This window comes from Trachemys scripta, chromosome 2, assembly GCF_013100865.1.
Source record: "Trachemys scripta elegans isolate TJP31775 chromosome 2, CAS_Tse_1.0, whole genome shotgun sequence".
NCBI classification, from domain to species: Eukaryota; Metazoa; Chordata; order Testudines; family Emydidae; genus Trachemys; species Trachemys scripta.
In genome coordinates this window covers 10,737,672-10,755,656 of record NC_048299.1, presented here as the reverse complement: position 1 = coordinate 10,755,656, position 17,985 = coordinate 10,737,672, and the positions used below count along the sequence as shown (strand labels likewise).

General features: G+C 44.7%; 1 protein-coding gene across 6 annotated transcripts in view; it reads right to left on the bottom strand.

Moving 5' to 3' along the window:
* The window catches only part of CRHR2 (corticotropin releasing hormone receptor 2), a 260,488-nt gene that overhangs the window by 14,273 nt on the left and 228,230 nt on the right, over positions 1–17,985 (bottom strand). For 5 of the 6 annotated variants that reach the window (XM_034759884.1, XM_034759887.1, XM_034759889.1 and 2 more), the window contains 3 exons: positions 16,341–16,426; positions 10,931–11,066; positions 8,519–8,560 (listed from right to left, as the gene is read on the bottom strand). In XM_034759884.1, the coding sequence (XP_034615775.1) occupies positions 8,519–8,560; positions 10,931–11,066; positions 16,341–16,426 (264 nt within the window). Of the gene's footprint in view, positions 1–1,921; positions 3,874–8,518; positions 8,561–10,930; positions 11,067–16,340; positions 16,427–17,985 lie in introns of those variants that run through there. The other variant, XM_034759885.1, reaches the window with a different exon arrangement.

The window sequence follows — 17,985 nt, the reverse complement described above, 5'->3', positions numbered from 1 at the left end:
TTGAACAATCCAGCCGAGCCGCAATCTGTGTCAAGGCCATGGCAAAATGAAGTTCTCATCTTACAAACTGGAACCAGGGGAGAAAGGAAGGGGAGAGGCCTCATGGGTGAGGCGTGGCGGAGTGTGCATCTGGGGCTGAAGAGACTAAGGTTCAGTTCCCAGTGCTGTCAGAGACTCCTTGTGAGATCTTGGGAAAGTCACTTAGGCCTGGTCTACACTGGGGGGGATCGACCTAAGATACGCAACTGCAGCTACAAGAATAGCGTAGCTGAAGTTGACATATCTTAGGTCGACTTACCTCATGTCCTCACGGCGCGGGGGTTGACTGCTGCCGCTCCCCCGTTGACTCCGCTTCCACCTCTCGCTGCAGTGGAGTACAGGAGTCGACCGCAGAGCGATCGGGGATCGATTTATCATGTCTACAATAGACGCGATAAATCGATCCCCGATAGATCGATCACTACCCGCTGATCCGGCGGGTAGTGTAGATGTACCCTTAGATTCTTTGGCCCAGATCTTCCAAGGTATTTAGGTACCTAAATCCCACTGAAATGCATACGTGTGCCTCTATACATTAAGGGCAGGAGCTCTTCCCTATCCACCGGGGCCTTGTGGGGATAAGTACATTAAAGACTGCGAGATGCTTGGGTACTACAGTAAAGGGGCCCAGTTAGATAAGATAATTAGCTGGAACCATATTTGGCCCATTTCTTGCCCTCAGATACATGGGGCCAGATCCTTATGAATGGAGCTATGCTAATTTACACCAGCGGGGGGATCTGACCCAAGGACTCAATTCTCACTGCAGTCAATGAAACGACACCTGCCACCACTGGCCCTACGGTTGTAGGTGCAATGGTAGTTCTGTGCTTGGGGCACCGTCCCACGCTAAAACGTGAGGAAACAGAGGAGTAAAAAGAGACTTCCTTCACCTAATTCCAGGCACTATTGACAGATAGTAATTTAATAGCCTAGCTCTTCCATGTGAAGGATCTATATACACTACTGCCTACCCTAAGTACTGACAAATCATGAGTCAACCCACCCCCTCCACAAACCGAGTTTTTAGAAAATAATAAAGTTGGGGTTCTTTTTATAGGCCTTCTGCTCTCTGAGCCGTTAGGCTATGCTTTCTCACATTTTCAAGTTTTTCTCCACAACCACAAGGGCTGGAAACGTCTTTTTTTTAAAGAAAGTGGCAATTCTTATGTATTCCCATGACTCCAGTAGCTGGGGCTTTAAGAAAAGAACCATATATTGCACGAATTAGCAACATGGCATATGAAGCAGCTGCCATAGTGCCCTGGCTGGTGTAGTGAACATTCCTCTCGGGAGCACTACAGCAGCAGTATGATGGTGGCAGAAGATGACTTGAAAGGGACCAGGGAAAAATGTTATCTTCCTAGTGACATGGGTTAGCTGCTGACCTCACCCCTAAACATGAGCATAGGGGGCCAAAAGAGTGCTGCAAATGGGTGGGGGAGGATGGAAAGGGGAAGCAGTGGCTGTGTGTCAAGCTCCCCCCTCTCGCACCCCTTCTGTGCAAACATCTGGGGTGGGGGTGGCCAACCTGAGCCTGAGAAGGAGCCAGAATTTACCAATGTACATTGACAAGGAGCCACAGTAATACGTCAGCAGCCCACCATCATCTCCCCCACCCCGCTCCCAGTGCCTCCCACCCACCGGTAGCTCTGCCCATCAGTGCCTCCTCCTCCATCCCCGCACCTCTCGATCAGCTGTTTTGTGGCGTGCAGGAGGCTCTGGGGGGGGGGGGGGGAGAGGAGCGAGGGCACTGCAGGCTCAGGGGAGGGGCGGGAAGGGGTGAAATGGGGGCAGGGCCTGTAGCAGAGCCAGGGGTTGAGCAGTGAGCACCCCCCAGCACATTGGAAAGTTGGTGCCTGTAGCTCCAGCTCCGGAGTCGGTGTCTATAAGGAGCCGCATATTAACATCTGAAGAGCCGCATGCAACTCCGGAGCCATAGGTTGCCCACCTCTGATCTGGCAGATGTGGCATGTCAGAAGGAGGGCGGAGTTAGGGAGCTTTCTCAAGGAAGAAGTGGCAATAAAGACAAGTCCTATTTGTGATGCTCTAAGTTACTGCCCAGGAGACACTAAACTCTAAGACATAAGGACATAGTTGCTTAATCGAACTATAACTACAAGATTTTAGCCTGCCTGGCGAAGGCTGTTATCCGGGCCTTAGGCTAGAGATGCCACTTGCCTTTGCTCTTATAACTTACAACAGAACTTGCTTTTCTTAAGAAGCTTTTGGATTCTGGCTGTTATTTGGGCAACCCCGGCAGGTCTCCTTGGGGGCAAGGGAAATTCACTTCTGGCCTCTGGTCAGAGGCAGGAGGGGGCACAAGGTACTGGATCACTCAGTCCCAGAAAGCTCCTAAGAGGCAACCTGTACTGAGCAAGGTGCACAAGAAAACCTCATGGCCTCAAGAAGCGGCCATATGGATCACCAAAAGCTGCACTGTACTTTTTGTTTCCCATTAGGATTTATGGTTGATCCACTTGTTATTCTTATAGTTTGTGATAGAGTAGTGTCAGAGTGTTAAGTGCTGTACAGATACAGAGTAAGAAACAGATGCTACCCCAAAAGGCTGATGGTTTAAACAGACAAGGCAGACAGAGGGAGAGAGATATTAGTATCCATAGTTCCCCAACATTATGCCTTTTAAGTTTAACATCGATTAATATAGCAAAATGAACAGAAGGCTGAATTGAAATGTCATTTTAATTGGCTTTTTAAAATTAAATTTGAACAAAGAATGAGTTTGGAGAGAAGAGATGAGCAAAAATAAGCATCACTTAAACTTCCTTTTCTAGCAAACCTTTGCTAAACTATGCCCAGGATTATCTGGGCAGAAGATTGCCACAAAGCCCAGAAAGGCTCAGCTCTGAGGAATATAGGCCCCAATCCACCCTTTGATGACACGAATGTAAATCTGCAGTAATTCTACTGCAGTCAACAGTGTTACTCCAGATTGACTCCAGAGTAACAAAGGCAGAACTTGTCCCCAGATGAATAAGGCACTCAAAGATGCAGCTTTCTTTGAAAGCAGTGAGACCATCCTTAAAACAGGCACAAAAAGACCCTCATCTTAAGCTATCGTGGGCTACAGCCCACTTCATCAGATGCATAGAATGAAACACACTATGCATCCGATGAAGTGGGCTGTAGCCCACGAAAGCCTATGCTCAAATAAATGTGTTAGTCTCTAAGGTGCCACAAGTACTCCTGTTCTTTTTGCAGATACAGACTAACACGGCTACTACTCTGAAACCTCATCTCAGAAAAATCCCAAACACTCTCTGAGTTTGGAAATGTTGCAGCTGATGTTTGAAAGGATGGAGTAGAGAGACTGGATTCTCTGAGCCTTTTCTCTATGATCTTTCCAGGGGTGTCTGGGGAATGAAGAAACAGCTAGAAGAGCTGTGAAAATTACCAGGAAAGCCTACAGCAGGGAGAGAGATGGATAATACAAGTAATTGCATAAAGTACTACTGGTGAGGAAGGAGCATCTGTCTGCAGGCACTCTGGAGAGTACTACAGGAGCAAAGCAATATTCAGTACTTGTAAAGCAGACAAGATTTAGGAATGATTAAACTTGGGATGAAATGTTTTCAGGTGAAGAGTCTAAGAGCCAATGATCTAGACATGAAAGAGACCAACGGACACCACCATATCCACTTCAGCATCCAGCTTTGTATTCAAACACATAACACATTTTGCCTGATAAATCCCCTATCAGCGGGCAAGTTTCACAGATGACAGATTGTCACCAAGTCAGGGACTTCAATCATTTTCATCTCCAGTCCATATTGCTTGAGAATTGCTACAGACAGTCAGTACTTCATCAGTACCCTGCGGGGACAGAGGAACAGGTCAGAACACGGAACTGCAAGAGCTTTAAAGCAATTATTTTTCCATACTCCGGTCATTGCTAAAAGTGGGTTTGGCCATCTAAGGGATGGATTATTTATTGGGTACAATAAGGCTCCCAATACCATAGTGTCTGGGCAAGAATGGGCACATACAACCTTTGGAGATGTGGTACTGTAAGTCCCATCTATCACAGAAAGTAAAGTAGCAATCCAGCAGGGCACAAAGTGACATTTAAAAAGGCTTAGGGCTTGTCCGTATGGAGAAATTGACTGCATTAGCTATTCTGGAATAACTTTCGGCAGGGACACACGATTCTGGAAAAAAGGTGGATTTTATTTCAGAATAATTACTCCGCTTTGGATATGCATTAATTATTCTGGAATTAAGTGACCTTTATTCCAAAATAGAATGTCCACATGGGGAGCTATTCCAGAATAGCTATTGCAGAACAGTGGATTCCACAATAGTCTTCCTGGTCAATTCCCCTATATAAACAAGCTTAGATATAGCAATTGAGAATGAGGTTCTAAAGCAGAGGTCACTGAAAAGAGAAGTGGGTGCAGCAACATCACAAGATTAATGAAGGATGTAATTAATATCAATCAAATGAGCAACCAGTGAGGGCATGTTTTTGGTCTCAGTAAACTGGTGCAGCTCCACTAGTTTGAATGGAATTCCTTTGATCTACACTGGGGTAAATATGACACACTAAATATGTGGATGATGTCAGAAGAATGCAAACCATATTTCTGTATTTCCCTTCTTATGTCATTATTTCTGTTCACGTGCACTGAGAAATATTACGTTTCTATAGTAGACACGTGAATAATGTTGATATCAAGGTGTGGCCAAGCCAATGTAGCAGTATGTGATATTACTTTCTGTCACTGTTTAGACATGGAAGGGGTTAATCATAAGCATATATATACACAGCCAAAAAAAAATGCATCACAGAGAGAATAGTCTAATACATGAAAAATTAGCATACGTTTGAATAGCTGACTATCTTTTGGCAATGATTAGGCCAACCTGCTAAGGCATTGAGATTCAAATTGTCCCAACTGCGCTGCGGCTTTTGAAAGCCTAAACCTATCAAACAGCTTTACCAATAATGTTTTTCTAGATCTGGATTTAAATAATGGACAATACAAATTCAGAAAGCAGGTATAATAGCTATCTTTTAAAAGAAGCATTCTTAAGAAGATTTCAAAGAACTGAAACACGCATTGTGCAGGCAAGGTGGCAAGATGGATGCATGTTGAATTTCAAACACGACTGGAAAGAAATCTATCGGACTGGATCATGGAACAATGTATTACGTGTCTGGTTTTACATTATATATTCTTCCATCCTTTCCCTTCCCTCATCCTCTTATCTATACTTACAATATATAGGGCTAAATTATGCTCTCAGATGTATACACAAGGTTTCCCTTGATCCCAAATCAATGAGAGCCTTACTTATGTCCTAGGGCACAATTCTATTCATAGCAGGAGATGCTGTGGGATGTTATGCAATTCTTACTGCGCTACAGAATGAATGCAGTATCCATAAGTGTCAACAAGCACCTAACATGCTAGTGCTTGAGTATCCTAATAAAGGAGTGTGGTTTCCTGAAAGGTGGGAAGATTACAGGGATGCCTACCACAGTGAAGTCTCCTCAGGTTAGGATTTGCCTGCCCTGTATTAAAACAGATACAGTATGAGCTTAACTGGCTCATAGCGGACATCTGCAGGTCAATTTTGCCTGCCCAGTTTCAGAGTCACCATGCACCACTGAGCTCCACTCTTTCACATATTCCATGAGAAACAAGCTCACCTGTGATTCTTTTCATGAGCACAAATTATTTCAGGGAGCGGCTGGAATAAACAATGTGCAAAGAGGTGCTTTTGGCTTCCTTGTCAATAGGGGAGTTCTTTGCCTAGCTTGTGATTGTACATATTCCCCAACTAACTTCAAGACGTGAATGTAAAACTGCCTTTCTAGTACCTATCACCATATCTTTGGGCTCGTCTCACCATTAACGCCCTCCCTCCCAAAACCTAAAATAAAGCTGAACCAATGGCTCAGAGCAGCAGCCATTTGGGTAAGGAAAAATGATTATCTACAAGAGGAGGTAAAAAAGGAAGAAATAAAAGGATCAAGGACGAGTTGACTTGCACAGAATTAAGTAATTTAATAGAATGGAAGAGAATCAGCACTCACAGGTGGATTGAAAGTGCAGGGCATCAAAGTGTGATCGCACGGTGGGTCCTTTCGGCAACGAATGAATTACACTCTGTCGCACATTGAATGGTATTTTTTCCCATCTGTGACATTCTTTGAATAGATCAAGTGGAATTCAATTCAAGTTAATAGAAGCCTGAACTATTTTTCATTTTGTTGGGTAATGCCAAGCACAAATGAATGGAGAATGCTTGCACAAAGCGGAATAAGGGGTGCGAGAAGATCTGATGTATGGCATGCCTGCCAGTGAAGGGAAAGCATCTCACACACTGGCTTGACAACTCAGGCCCTCCCACAGCCTAGGTGGCATGGCACAGCTGACAAACTGGCTTTCTGATAAGCCTTTCTCATCACAAAGAGGCATTGCTGAATCCCTACTGCAAAATGCTACAATTGATGAGGCATGATCTAGTACAGGGGTCGGCAACCTTTCGGAAGCGGTGTGCCGAGTCTTCATTGATTCACTCTAATTTAAGGTTTTGCGTGCCGGTCATATATTTTAACGTTTTTAGAAGGTCTCTTTCTATAAGTCTATAATATAGAACTAAACTATTGTTGGATGTAAAGTAAATAAGGTTTTTAAAATGTTTAAGAAGCTTCATTTAAAATTAAATTAAAATGCAGAGCCCCCCCAGACCGGTGGCCAGGACCCGGGCAGTGTGAGTGCCACTGAAAATCAGCTCGTGTGCTGCCTTCGGCCCGTGTGCCATAGGTGGCCTACCCCTGCTCTAGCCCTTCCATGCAATAGAATCACAGAGAGGCTCTTGAGAACTAGTGGCAAATATGAATACTTCTTGCAATTCTTGCTCGTATCTAGGTTGGCTATTCTGCTTGGAACCTTCCATTTCAAATGAAAAGTTTGCATTTGTCATATAATAACACATTGCCCTTATGTAGTGCATTTCATCTTTCGATCTCAAAGCACTTTACAGCTTGGAAGTCAGTATCATTATCTAACCTGGTCTATGTTACATCTGATAAAGAAACAGCTAGGAAGCCCACTGGGGATTAGGCAGTCAAAAACAAGGCACACAGGAGACATAAAAAGACACAGAAACCCAGATAGGGACCCTAGTACTGATGAGCCCCAGTTGGGAGAAACACAGACCTGGAAAGCACACCAGATCTGGCAATAGACAGCTATCAAGACATACAGAGAAGTATATGGTAGCTCTTCTAGGGGCCAGGTCATCCTTGGTGTAAGCCCACTGAAATGAATGGAGTTACAGGAGGAGTGAATTTGGCTCAGGGTCTGGAAAAAGATCTTGGAACCCTGCTATAGAGAAGATGCATCTTTGTCCACGCAATATTGCTCCCACCTCTAGAAAACAGAAATACCCCAGAATAATCTGCTAAAACGAACTACAGCAAGGTCTGCCCACCTGCTCCTGATCCAGTCCATAGAGTGGAAAGCTACTGGGATATGCAAGGCAATGCTAACATAGTGCACCAATCAGCGAGAGTCTGGGGTGTTTAATGAAATCAGTGGGCCAGATTCCATGTTCATTACTGCAGTGATGAGAACAGGCCACTGTGCCCCCTTGGAGAATTTGCCCTGTGTAGTAGCAGCATAAAATTGTCATATATGGCCCAATAGTGATAGAAGGATATACTTTTATGCACAATGCATAATTAATCTGTGGAACTCATTGCCACAAGATGTCACTGAGGCCAAAAACTTAGCTGTATTTACTACAGGATTACACATTAATATGAATAATGAGATCATCCACCGTTAGAGTAAGCAGGATAAGAAAAAAATGGAGAAGGGATATAAACCCTCATACTTCAGGGCCTAAGTCAGCCACTAACTGATAGGAATTAGTAAGAAACTTCCTGTATGGGCAGCTTATTCCACAATTGTTCATTATGGGTTGCCCCCTTGCTCCCCATGCTGCTTCCCTCCCCCTTCTTCCTCTGAAGCATCTGGTATGGATCACTCAGAGACAGAATACTGGATAAGAAAGACCACTAGACCAGTTCAGTTGGGCAATTCCTATGTGAAATGTGCTGTCATGTACTGTGGATTCTTAACCAATGTGTGACACAAAAGATATTGAATCACAATTAAATAAACAAACAATCGTCTATTGAACAAGCTCAGAAGTCATACACTGAATTAAATGCAATGAATTATTCAAGTGAAGAACGAAAATCAGCATCTATAGGTACGTCAGCATTGCATTAAGGTGTCAACCTCTGTTTGATAAAGGCATTGTAAGCAAAGGGCAAACATGTAGTGGGTTGTAAAGTTCAGAAGCACATCAATGGAGATGTCTTCAAGAGTACCAAAGGTGATGTGCAGTGCAAATGCATTTCATTTCCCTAAAGTCAGACACTCAAGCAGCTTACACTTTATGATAATTAATTGCACTAACAGCGTAGGATGCTACTTACCTCGCCATTCAAGAAGCAGTAAAATACCGACACAAAGAAACCCTGGAAAAAAACAAAGGGAATCATTATTAGATCATTATTTGAATAAAGCATGGTGAAACATGTAGAAAAGTGGGTTTAGATGTGTCCCAGAGTTGTACTGCCACAATGTCTGACAGAAACTTACCACCCATCTCTGTTTTCTGTTACTGTTCTTAGAGGAAGATGGCTGCAGTTCGTTAGACTTCCTTGGGGTCTGCTTCTGCAGCCACAGTCGTGTCGAAGAGCACTAGCAATGGGGCCACTCTGGTAACTCAGTAGAGTGTGGGGCCCAGAGAGTTAAAGACGTAGGGCTGGAGTCTGCCACCCTCAGGGTATGTCTCTACTGCAATTAAAGATGTGATTCTAGCATGGATAGGCACATCAGTGCAAACTAGCAACTTGAGTACATACCCAGGGTCGCAAGTGGGCTTGTATTGGGGCAGCTAGCCTGCGCGGCAACCCATGGCACCATGTTTTCACTACTATTATTGTCTGTGCTAGCTAGATTAAAGCTAGCACAGGTATGCCCACCTGCGCTGCAATCACACCTTCATTTGCTATCTAGACATACCTATGCTTGCGTTCAGTGGTGCTTCACACTGCAAGTAGACCCACTGCTTTTGATGGGATTATGCTGGGAATGATGTACTACTCCATTAAGTCAGGGTGGTAAAATATCACCCTTAATAAATAAGAATGAATTAAAGATAGCTGATCTAGCTACACAGGGTGAATTCCTTGCCCAGCTGAAGTCAATGGCAAAGCTTCCATTGACTTCAATGGGTCCAGGATTTCACCCATAGTTATGTAACCATTGACGTTACAAATGGAAAACGCCTATTAGATCACCCGCAATCACAGCATGAAGTCCCCTGATGCAGGACATAGCAGATAATATGCATTTTCTAAAGGAGTATTTTAAATCCCGTTTACTGTCTCAGCTACTACTGTTATTATTTATTGGTACTGTGCTAGCACCTAGGAGCTTGAGTCATGGACCAGGACCCCACCACATGGGCCCTGTACAAACACAGAACAGAGGTTGGTTACAGTCCCAATGAGCCTATGACGGTTGCTCTTTCCATGAGAGCATCATGTTACTAAGAGTCCCATTCTGACCAAAAAGGGAATGTGATGCCCAAATGGTTGTAGGGCAACGGCTTACTCCTACTGAAACCATTGACTTCAGTGTGCGCAGAATCAGATCCTTGCGCTACAAAGTCATAGAGAGAAATATACCGTCTAGTGCAATGACTGAGTTTTACTTTCAGCAATGGGGTGTACTACCTCGTATGGTAACACAGATCTACTTCTGAGCTGCTCTCTCTTTCACATACCGCTCTGCAGCACCATCGTTCTTCTGCGGGCAGCGAGCATGACCAGGTAAAATATGCAATTTACTTTACACAATGAAAAATGTAGTGAGTCTTATTGCTTAGGAACAATATCCCTCCTTTAATAGTTTAAAAGGGGCTGTTTTTGTCCTTTGCTTTTGTGCTTCTGTTACTGGAGTGACACTTTGGACTTCAAATACAAATATAAAATCGTTATCCATCTCCGAAAGCTTTAAGAACCCACAGTCATAGACCCTGCCTTTCCGCAGTAGTTCCCAATCATCGGCACTGGTGTTCTTGGCTGTATCCCTACTTTAGGGACTGATCCCATGGAAGTCAGTGGCAATACTGAACTTAGGCCCCTAGTCAGGAAGGTGAATAAACTTTAAGCACATGCATAGCTCCAGTGAAGTGCTTAAAATGAGGCATGCGCTGAAGTGCCTTCCTGAATCGAGCATTCAATGATGAGTCTGTGTGCTGGACCCAGAGTGCTGTTACTACTTCTGCTCATTGCCCATTCAAACCTGATCCTGTTCCCGTCACAGTCCTGGCAAAACTCCCACTGACTTCAGCGACAGAGAAACACAATCCTCAGGGGTGCATGCTCCAATCAGCAACAAAGTTTGGGACGGACCAAGTTCCACTGCAGATTGGAGCATGCGCCATCGCACAAGAAGTGGGGCAGGACCACGGTTGGTACAACCAAACTCTTGATCAAGTGAACGCTTGCTTACTTAACAGGGGGTCTCTGCCGCATGCGACATACTATATACAACCACATCATTAAAACAAACAAGCATTTAAAGAAAATGACTAATTATATGTATTGCAATGGTACCCAGTAGCCCCAGGCATGGAGCAAGACCTCATTGCCCCAGGCACTGTACAAAGACAAAAGCAAAAGACAGCTCCGGCACCAACGAGTTTACATGCTAAGCCAACCTGTTTCAAGAGTTATTTCTACTAAGGGGTTCTCATTGCCCCAAGCTTCACAGCCAAGAGCACAGGGGATCCCTTTAGCAGTGCCCAATACTTGCGATTAAGAATTCTCTCCTACCTGAAAAGACTGCAAGAAGGAATTGAAGTAGATGAAGACTATCTGGGAAATGTCGTCTTCGCCGGGGTTGACAAAGAAAAGCATGTAGGTAATACCCAGAAGAGGCAGAAGGACTAACGTAGCCTTTACTGCCTTCCTGCAGGGTGCAAGCAGAGAGGAAAAGTTATTAGGAGAGGAAAACCAGGCTGAGTGATGTAACCCTCAGAGAACCACTCACCCATAGGGAATTACAATGAAGAACTAGAGAGAGGAGGCCTGAGACAAGCATAAACCAGGCATTACTTCACAGGGCTTACTGGAGTCACACTGGTGTGAGATCAGTATCATCTTTCTATCTTTTCCCAACAGACACTCCTCCCCCTCCTAGAAGTTATTCCCATCTTCTCCAACCCCCACCAAGAAGCCCCTCCCTGAATCATTAGCACTCCCTTAACATCCCAGATTCCCCGCTCCAAGACAGTTCCCCCCTGCCTCTACTCTGTCACCAGGCCACCTCCATGTTTTTCCTCCTCACCAGTTCCCTCCAGTTCCTGCCTTCGACATACACCCTAGGCTGCGCTCCCATCTGGTTTTCCACCAGGGAGAGCAATGGTGAAGATCGATGAGGCATTTTGGCAGCTGGGAAGTGGTTTGTGTTGGGATTCTCTCCACACCCGCTCTTCCTAGTGGTGGTGGGAAACCCGCATAGATATTGGTGCTTCTACTTACCTTCTCAGTGCTGGAAAATGAATTGAAAGGTCCGACAGAGAAGTACATGCTACTCGACAGTATGTTTCATGTTTACTACTACATTTACTACATAGGCGTTGCAAGTTCAATGGGGTTCAACATTGCTAGCAATTAAAGATGGGCCTGGATTGACATCTGGATTGAAACTACTTTGAAGTTCAGAGGAGTTGTTGGGAGGAGTGGTTTGGATCCAGTCCCATATTTTTAGCAATGTGTATTTTTAGGAGAAATTCCTAAGCAGAGTCTAAGAACTGACTGGAATATACCACTGTGATATTCAAGGAAGCTGGCAGTAAGCTGTGAAATGATTTGTGGTGGTGAGATTTTGTGACATGATCAAATTACAGTCAGTCTATTCCAGCAACTTTGCACTGTGATTAGTGTGTCATTTCCAGTCTGCTAGTTAATTAAGCAACAAGAAATTACTGATTTATAATTATAATATTAAGGGAGATTACAGAGTGTAAATTTAACAGCCAGATTGGATTTGCACGGCTGATAGGGATTTTGAAAACAATATGCAACTGGTGTCTCTTCCTATCAGACTTCAGGAGTAAGATGCTGCATTTAAACAACTGAGGCCTGGTCTACATTGGGGGTGGAGGGGGGAATCGATCTAAGTTACGCAACTTCAGCTACGTGAATAATGTAGCTGAAGTCGACATACTTAGATCTACTTACCGTGGTGTCTTCACTGCGGTAAGTCTATGGCTAACGCTCTCACGTTGACTCCACCTGCACCTCTCGCCCTGGTGGAATACCGGAGTCGACAGGAGAGCGCTCAGTGGTCAATTTATTGGGTCTACACTAGACATGATAAATCGCCCCCCGCTGGATCGATCGCTGCCCGTCGATCCAGTGGGTAATATAGACAAGCCCTGTATTGGTGATTAGTGCTGGCTATGCACACTATCTTACACAGCTCCTGTCAGCATGGGTATGCGAGCAACTCACCGTTATTGATGTATCTAATCTCACAGCACCCCTAAGTGGTAGGGAGCTGGTGTTATCCCCCCTAACAGCGGGGAGACTGAGGCATGGAGAGATTAAGTGACTTGCCCACTTGCCCAGCACAGCTAGGAAGCCCCAGTCTAGCGCCTTAATCACAAGACCATTTTTCCTCTCACCTCCTCTACGCCAGGGAGGAATTTGGCCCCCATATCCCTAAAATTCCTGAAATAAGGATTAAAATCATCTTTCTACTCTTTGATTTCAGGAACATTTGGGCTAAACTGGGGAAAGCTAGATAACAATGGATTGAAAATATGGGTTAATGTCTAATCTTGCCCTGGGATTCCAATTGCTATGGACAGATGATGGATTATTGTCTGCCAGGAGACAGGTAAAATCCTTCTATTTGCTGTTGCGAGTCAAACTAGCACTTAACCAGCATGGTGTTCCTATGTGTCTTTAAGGTCCTCATAAATGAACCATAATTAATCATTAATGGAGATATCCTATCTCCTAGAAGTGGAAGGGACCTTGAAAGGTCATCGAGTCCAGCCCCCTGCCTTCACTAGCAGGACCAAGTACTGATTTTGCCCCAGATCCCTAAGGAGTCCCCTCAAGGATTGATCTCACAACCCTGGGTTTAGCGGACAAATGCGCAAACCACTGAGCTATCCCTCCTCCCCGTGAAGACAAACAGAAGGGAAAAGGATAATCATGTAAGAGGAGGACAGGCAGATGGCATGCTCCGTCACCTCAAGGAAATGCTTGTCATTATGTACAAGAAAAAAGAAGGAGAAGAAAATAAAGAATAACCCATCGCCATTTCTCAGTGAAAAGGAAGGGAAATAATAGAAATCCCTGCATGTAACAGGGTGCTGAGCCCCTACTCTGATCTGGCAGGCAAGGAGTTAACTGTCTATCCCAATTACTGGCAGTGCAGTGCGGGCAGAGGTTAGCAGAGGGCAGGGGGAATGGGAAAGAACAACCGCCATCGCACCAGGTTATGAAATACCATGTGGCTTTTCTGTCTGCTGCTGCTGCTAACCATTGTGACTCCGACTCCTGGCCACAAACACTTGGGAGAGGCGGCGCTCTGTGAAAGGCTTTTGATCATGCTGGCCATCCCTGCCAACGAACACTGCATTCTGAACCCAGCGCAGCTCTGCAGTGACACGCGGGTCAGGTGGAAACATTCATTACCTCCATTGCTTTCTCTCTCTAGACACTCTCTGACCCACTTTCTCAGTCACACTAGCTAGAAGCCTGAGCACAGCGAACACCCTGAGATTCTTTTCTGGTCTAGTGAGTGATTTCCTTCCAGTACAGGCAGCTCGTGTGCCCATCCAGTATCCTCCCGCTGGTACCTTGTGCTCCTGCCTGTTTGTTGTATCCACCAGTTGTTTATCATCTTATACTTCGATTGTAAGCACTTTGGGACAGGGGCTGTCTCTTTGGTGTATGTTTGTACAGCATCTAGCACAATAGAGCTGGCTAGGGCCTCTAGGAGCTACCACAATACCAATAAACAATACGAATATGGGGTATTCTTCAAGTTTAAGTGACTATTGGGGCAATACTATTAGATATTACTTGTATTGCAGTAGCATATAGATATATATATATATATGCAGTAGCATATAGCATGCAGAGCTCCAGTCATGGAGCAGGACCCCACTGGGTGCTGTACAAACACAGAAGAAAAAGACAGTCCTTGCCCCCAAGTTCTAAGTGTAAGAAAAGAGACAACAGGCGTATAATAATAATAGCCCCCAGCTCTTACATAGTGCTTGTCACCAGTAAATCTCAACCTGCTTTACAAAGGCAGTATCATTCTCTCTATTTTACAAATGGGGAAACTGAGGCACAAAAGCGACCAGGTGACTTGTCCAAGGTCACCCAGCAGGCCAGGCATAGCACTCAGGTCTCTTGAATCTCAGTCCAGTTCTCTCTCTTCAGACAGACAGGGAGCACAAGGAAACAATGCTGGTCAGCACGCTAGGCAGTGGTCTCAACCCACAGCTGCCTAACCGTTTAAAAAGGGCAGATTCTTTCATGACATTACTACTGTGAAGTTTAAAAGATTAGGTGAAACATGAGGGACCCCCAGTGCACTGCATGAGGCTTGCATGAAATTTAAATGTTTTTTTTATTCATCATGTGCAGAAGCAGCTTTGCAGCTTTGTGACAAAAACCCTTTGTGACAAAAATCTGATCATCACCACTTGTGCAGGGATAAAGCCAGCTCGTCTTATTCAAGCTGTCTGGGAATGTTTTTACATGCCCCACCATTCACCCCAGGGAGAGCAAGGAGCTGAGATCTCAGTCTTTTCCCCCTTTTGGTTTTGGAACCATTGCATGAGGCATGAGCAGGGAGAACGGAATTTTTTTCTACCATGGGCTTCATTTCTCAGTGAATGTGCAGAGGGGAATCGAAGCAAGAGCATCAGGCCAGTGCATTAACCTTACAGCTTACCCTGAAACCATGTTTCAAGGTCAGAAGCAAAAGGAAAGCAGTGGACCAGACACCAAAGCCACGTTACTCAGGCAAAACTCCCTTTCAAGACACAAGCAGGTCAGACTTCAGGGTTCAGCGCTCAGCTTGGGAAACTGAGATTTCACACAGCAGTGACAGGTGACTTTGGGAGTCCCAGTTGTGCCTGCCATAAAACCCCTGCAGAGCTTGGGAGACCTGCATAACCACACAAGATCTCACTCTGTACTCTAAAGGTCCAGTCTTACAAGGCGTTCAAGTCAGCATTTCCTGCAAGGTGCTTACGGCCTCCACATTGCTCCCTGTATTTGGATGTACAGTAATCTGTGGGCATGAACAGAAACATCTCTGTGTCTACCTACTTGATCCGTGGGCTCAAGACTATAACCCAATCCTGTACTCCTTGTTTCCCCTCAAATGCCTACTGCCTTCACTGGGAATTTAGGAATGCAGAAAAGGAATCTGAATTTATGCCAGCACATCAACTATTTATTTGGCAGTCAAAGTATTATTACATGCACCCACAAAATTGTGTGCATAAGCGGAGAGGCAATTTGGTACAGGTTGTGCATTTCTACACTCATCAGTCAACTAAGCTCCATAAATAGTCTAGTCATCAGAGTAGTGGATTACAGAAAAATGTCGTTTGTATAGCTATTGTAATATATTTTGAAACCGGTAGTTAAATGCTCTCCTCCCATGAACCAATCGTATTTTACTGGAGAGGAAAAAGTGGCCTTCTTGATGTATCACTTTTACACCAGACTGACCTAGCTAGTGACATTGGGCCAAATTCTGAAATAGGTACCTTTGCATATGTACAGTAGAGGCATATGAGCACCCTGAAGCATGTAAACAGGTTAGGAGATGCAACAGCGCATATCTATCTGCAAATAAATTCCAGCTGGGTGTACCTGATTTCATCCATGCACATAATTAGAATGGGTGCAAGAATGTATGCAAATTTCTGTAGATGCATTTTAAAAAAAACACTGAAAATAACCTGCCCCATGAACAATGATATTGTACCCTAGCACGACATGTCTAAAGTATAAGGAGATACAGTTACCAAGCCTAGGTGTACAATCCTAAAATACAAAGGCAGAACAACGTCAGGGCAAGCGGTGGAGTATGCAGCGTTTTCGGTATCTAATTAATAAAACCCCCACAGCGTACATACTGCATAGAAAAGGTCAGAACATTTCTTATAACAATTGTGAAAAGCACTGGCCAACTTACCTGTATTGTATTGTTTCTGAAGTGGTTGAAGCTCTCAGTTTTGTCATTAAAATCCTAACGATGTTAAATAGAAATACAAAATTTATCTGGAAAAGGGAAAGGAAAAGATCAGGGAGCTAAAACTGGAGTTAAAAAATGAGATCTACAGAGAAGAGACATCAATAGTCATTTACAGGGAGCCTGATCCCACTGAAGTCAACGGGAGTTTAGCCACTGACTTCAATGGGGCTGGGATTTCCCACGTCATATCAGTGCGCATGGAGTCTGGTCACGTTTGGACAGCGGAAGCAGGTGCCATCTGAAAAGAGGTTTGTGAAACCGACTGTGAGGCCATGAATTCTTCCTGAGGCCATGCTGGTCCCACCCCACCCCCGACAAATAGAACCATTCCACCCAGCTGGGGTGCCAGGAACTAGTCAGGAATCTGGATGGGATGTTCCAGAGCTATTTTCTAAGCCTGTAAACTCCTCCTTCCCTTCACAAGCCTGCTTTCTGCTGGAGTATCATGTCTGAGCTTGATGCAGATTTGGAAACACCTAGAAATCAGGCCCGATATACATTTTCCATGCATATTAAGGAACTGGAAGCACTGCAGTATTTGGACTCAGAGTAAGAGACCAAGGACAATGCTGCAGTGACCTCATACAGGATGTACCTGAAAAGTAAAATATTAAACAGCAAATCTTCCCAAAATATCAAGACAAAGCGTTCATAGTGCTCCATTTTAGAAAGTTTTCAGCCAGCCACAAAATATAGTTTTCCTGATTTCGATCTCACTTATACAAGTTTACACTGGTTCAACTCCACAGACTTTAGTGGATTCACTCCTCATTGACAGTGGTTATTGCTGTGGTCGCTAGAAACCTCAGTGATGGACCAGGACCCCAGTTGTGCTAGGTGTTATACAAGCACTGAACAAAAAGGCATCCTCTGAAGAATCAGAGATGGCCACAGCTGGGGATGGAGCACTGGGTGGGGTGGACTGGTGATCTGAGATGGTACCAAAAATTCTCTCTCTCAGATATTTGGCTGGTGGTTTCTTGCTCACATGCTGAGGGTCAAACTGATCGCCATGTGTGGGGTCAGGAAGGAATTTTCCACCAGCTCAAATTGGCAGTGACCATGGACGGGGTGGGTGGGTGAGTGTGTTTCACCTTCCTCTACAGCCTGTAGCACAGGTGCTTATCAGGAACATCTGGGTCTATCTTACTTAATCAATTCCATTACCATTGCAGGGGTCTCAGGTATTGGTGCACCTGAACCCCTCCTATTCCCTGTATGTGGCACACACTAGTTTAGTCTCCTGCAGGGTGTACTACTTTGGTCTAATTTTGATTGTTGGGTTTAGTGGGCAGGTGGTGTTTGTGGCCTGTGAAACACAGGAGGTCAGACTACATGATCTGATGGTCTCTTCTGGCCATAAACTCTATGACTATGACAGTCCCTGCCCCAGACAGCCTGCGACCCAAATATTAGACAAGAGACAATAGATGGATACAGACAGACAGACGAGGGAGCACAAGGAAACAATGAGACAGTCCTTGTCAGCATCGTGGGCAGTGATCTCAGCACACCAGTTGCCTAACCATCGCCCAGTTTTTTGTAGGCATCGCAGCAAAGGAGAGGTTTATGAAGGGATTTGAAG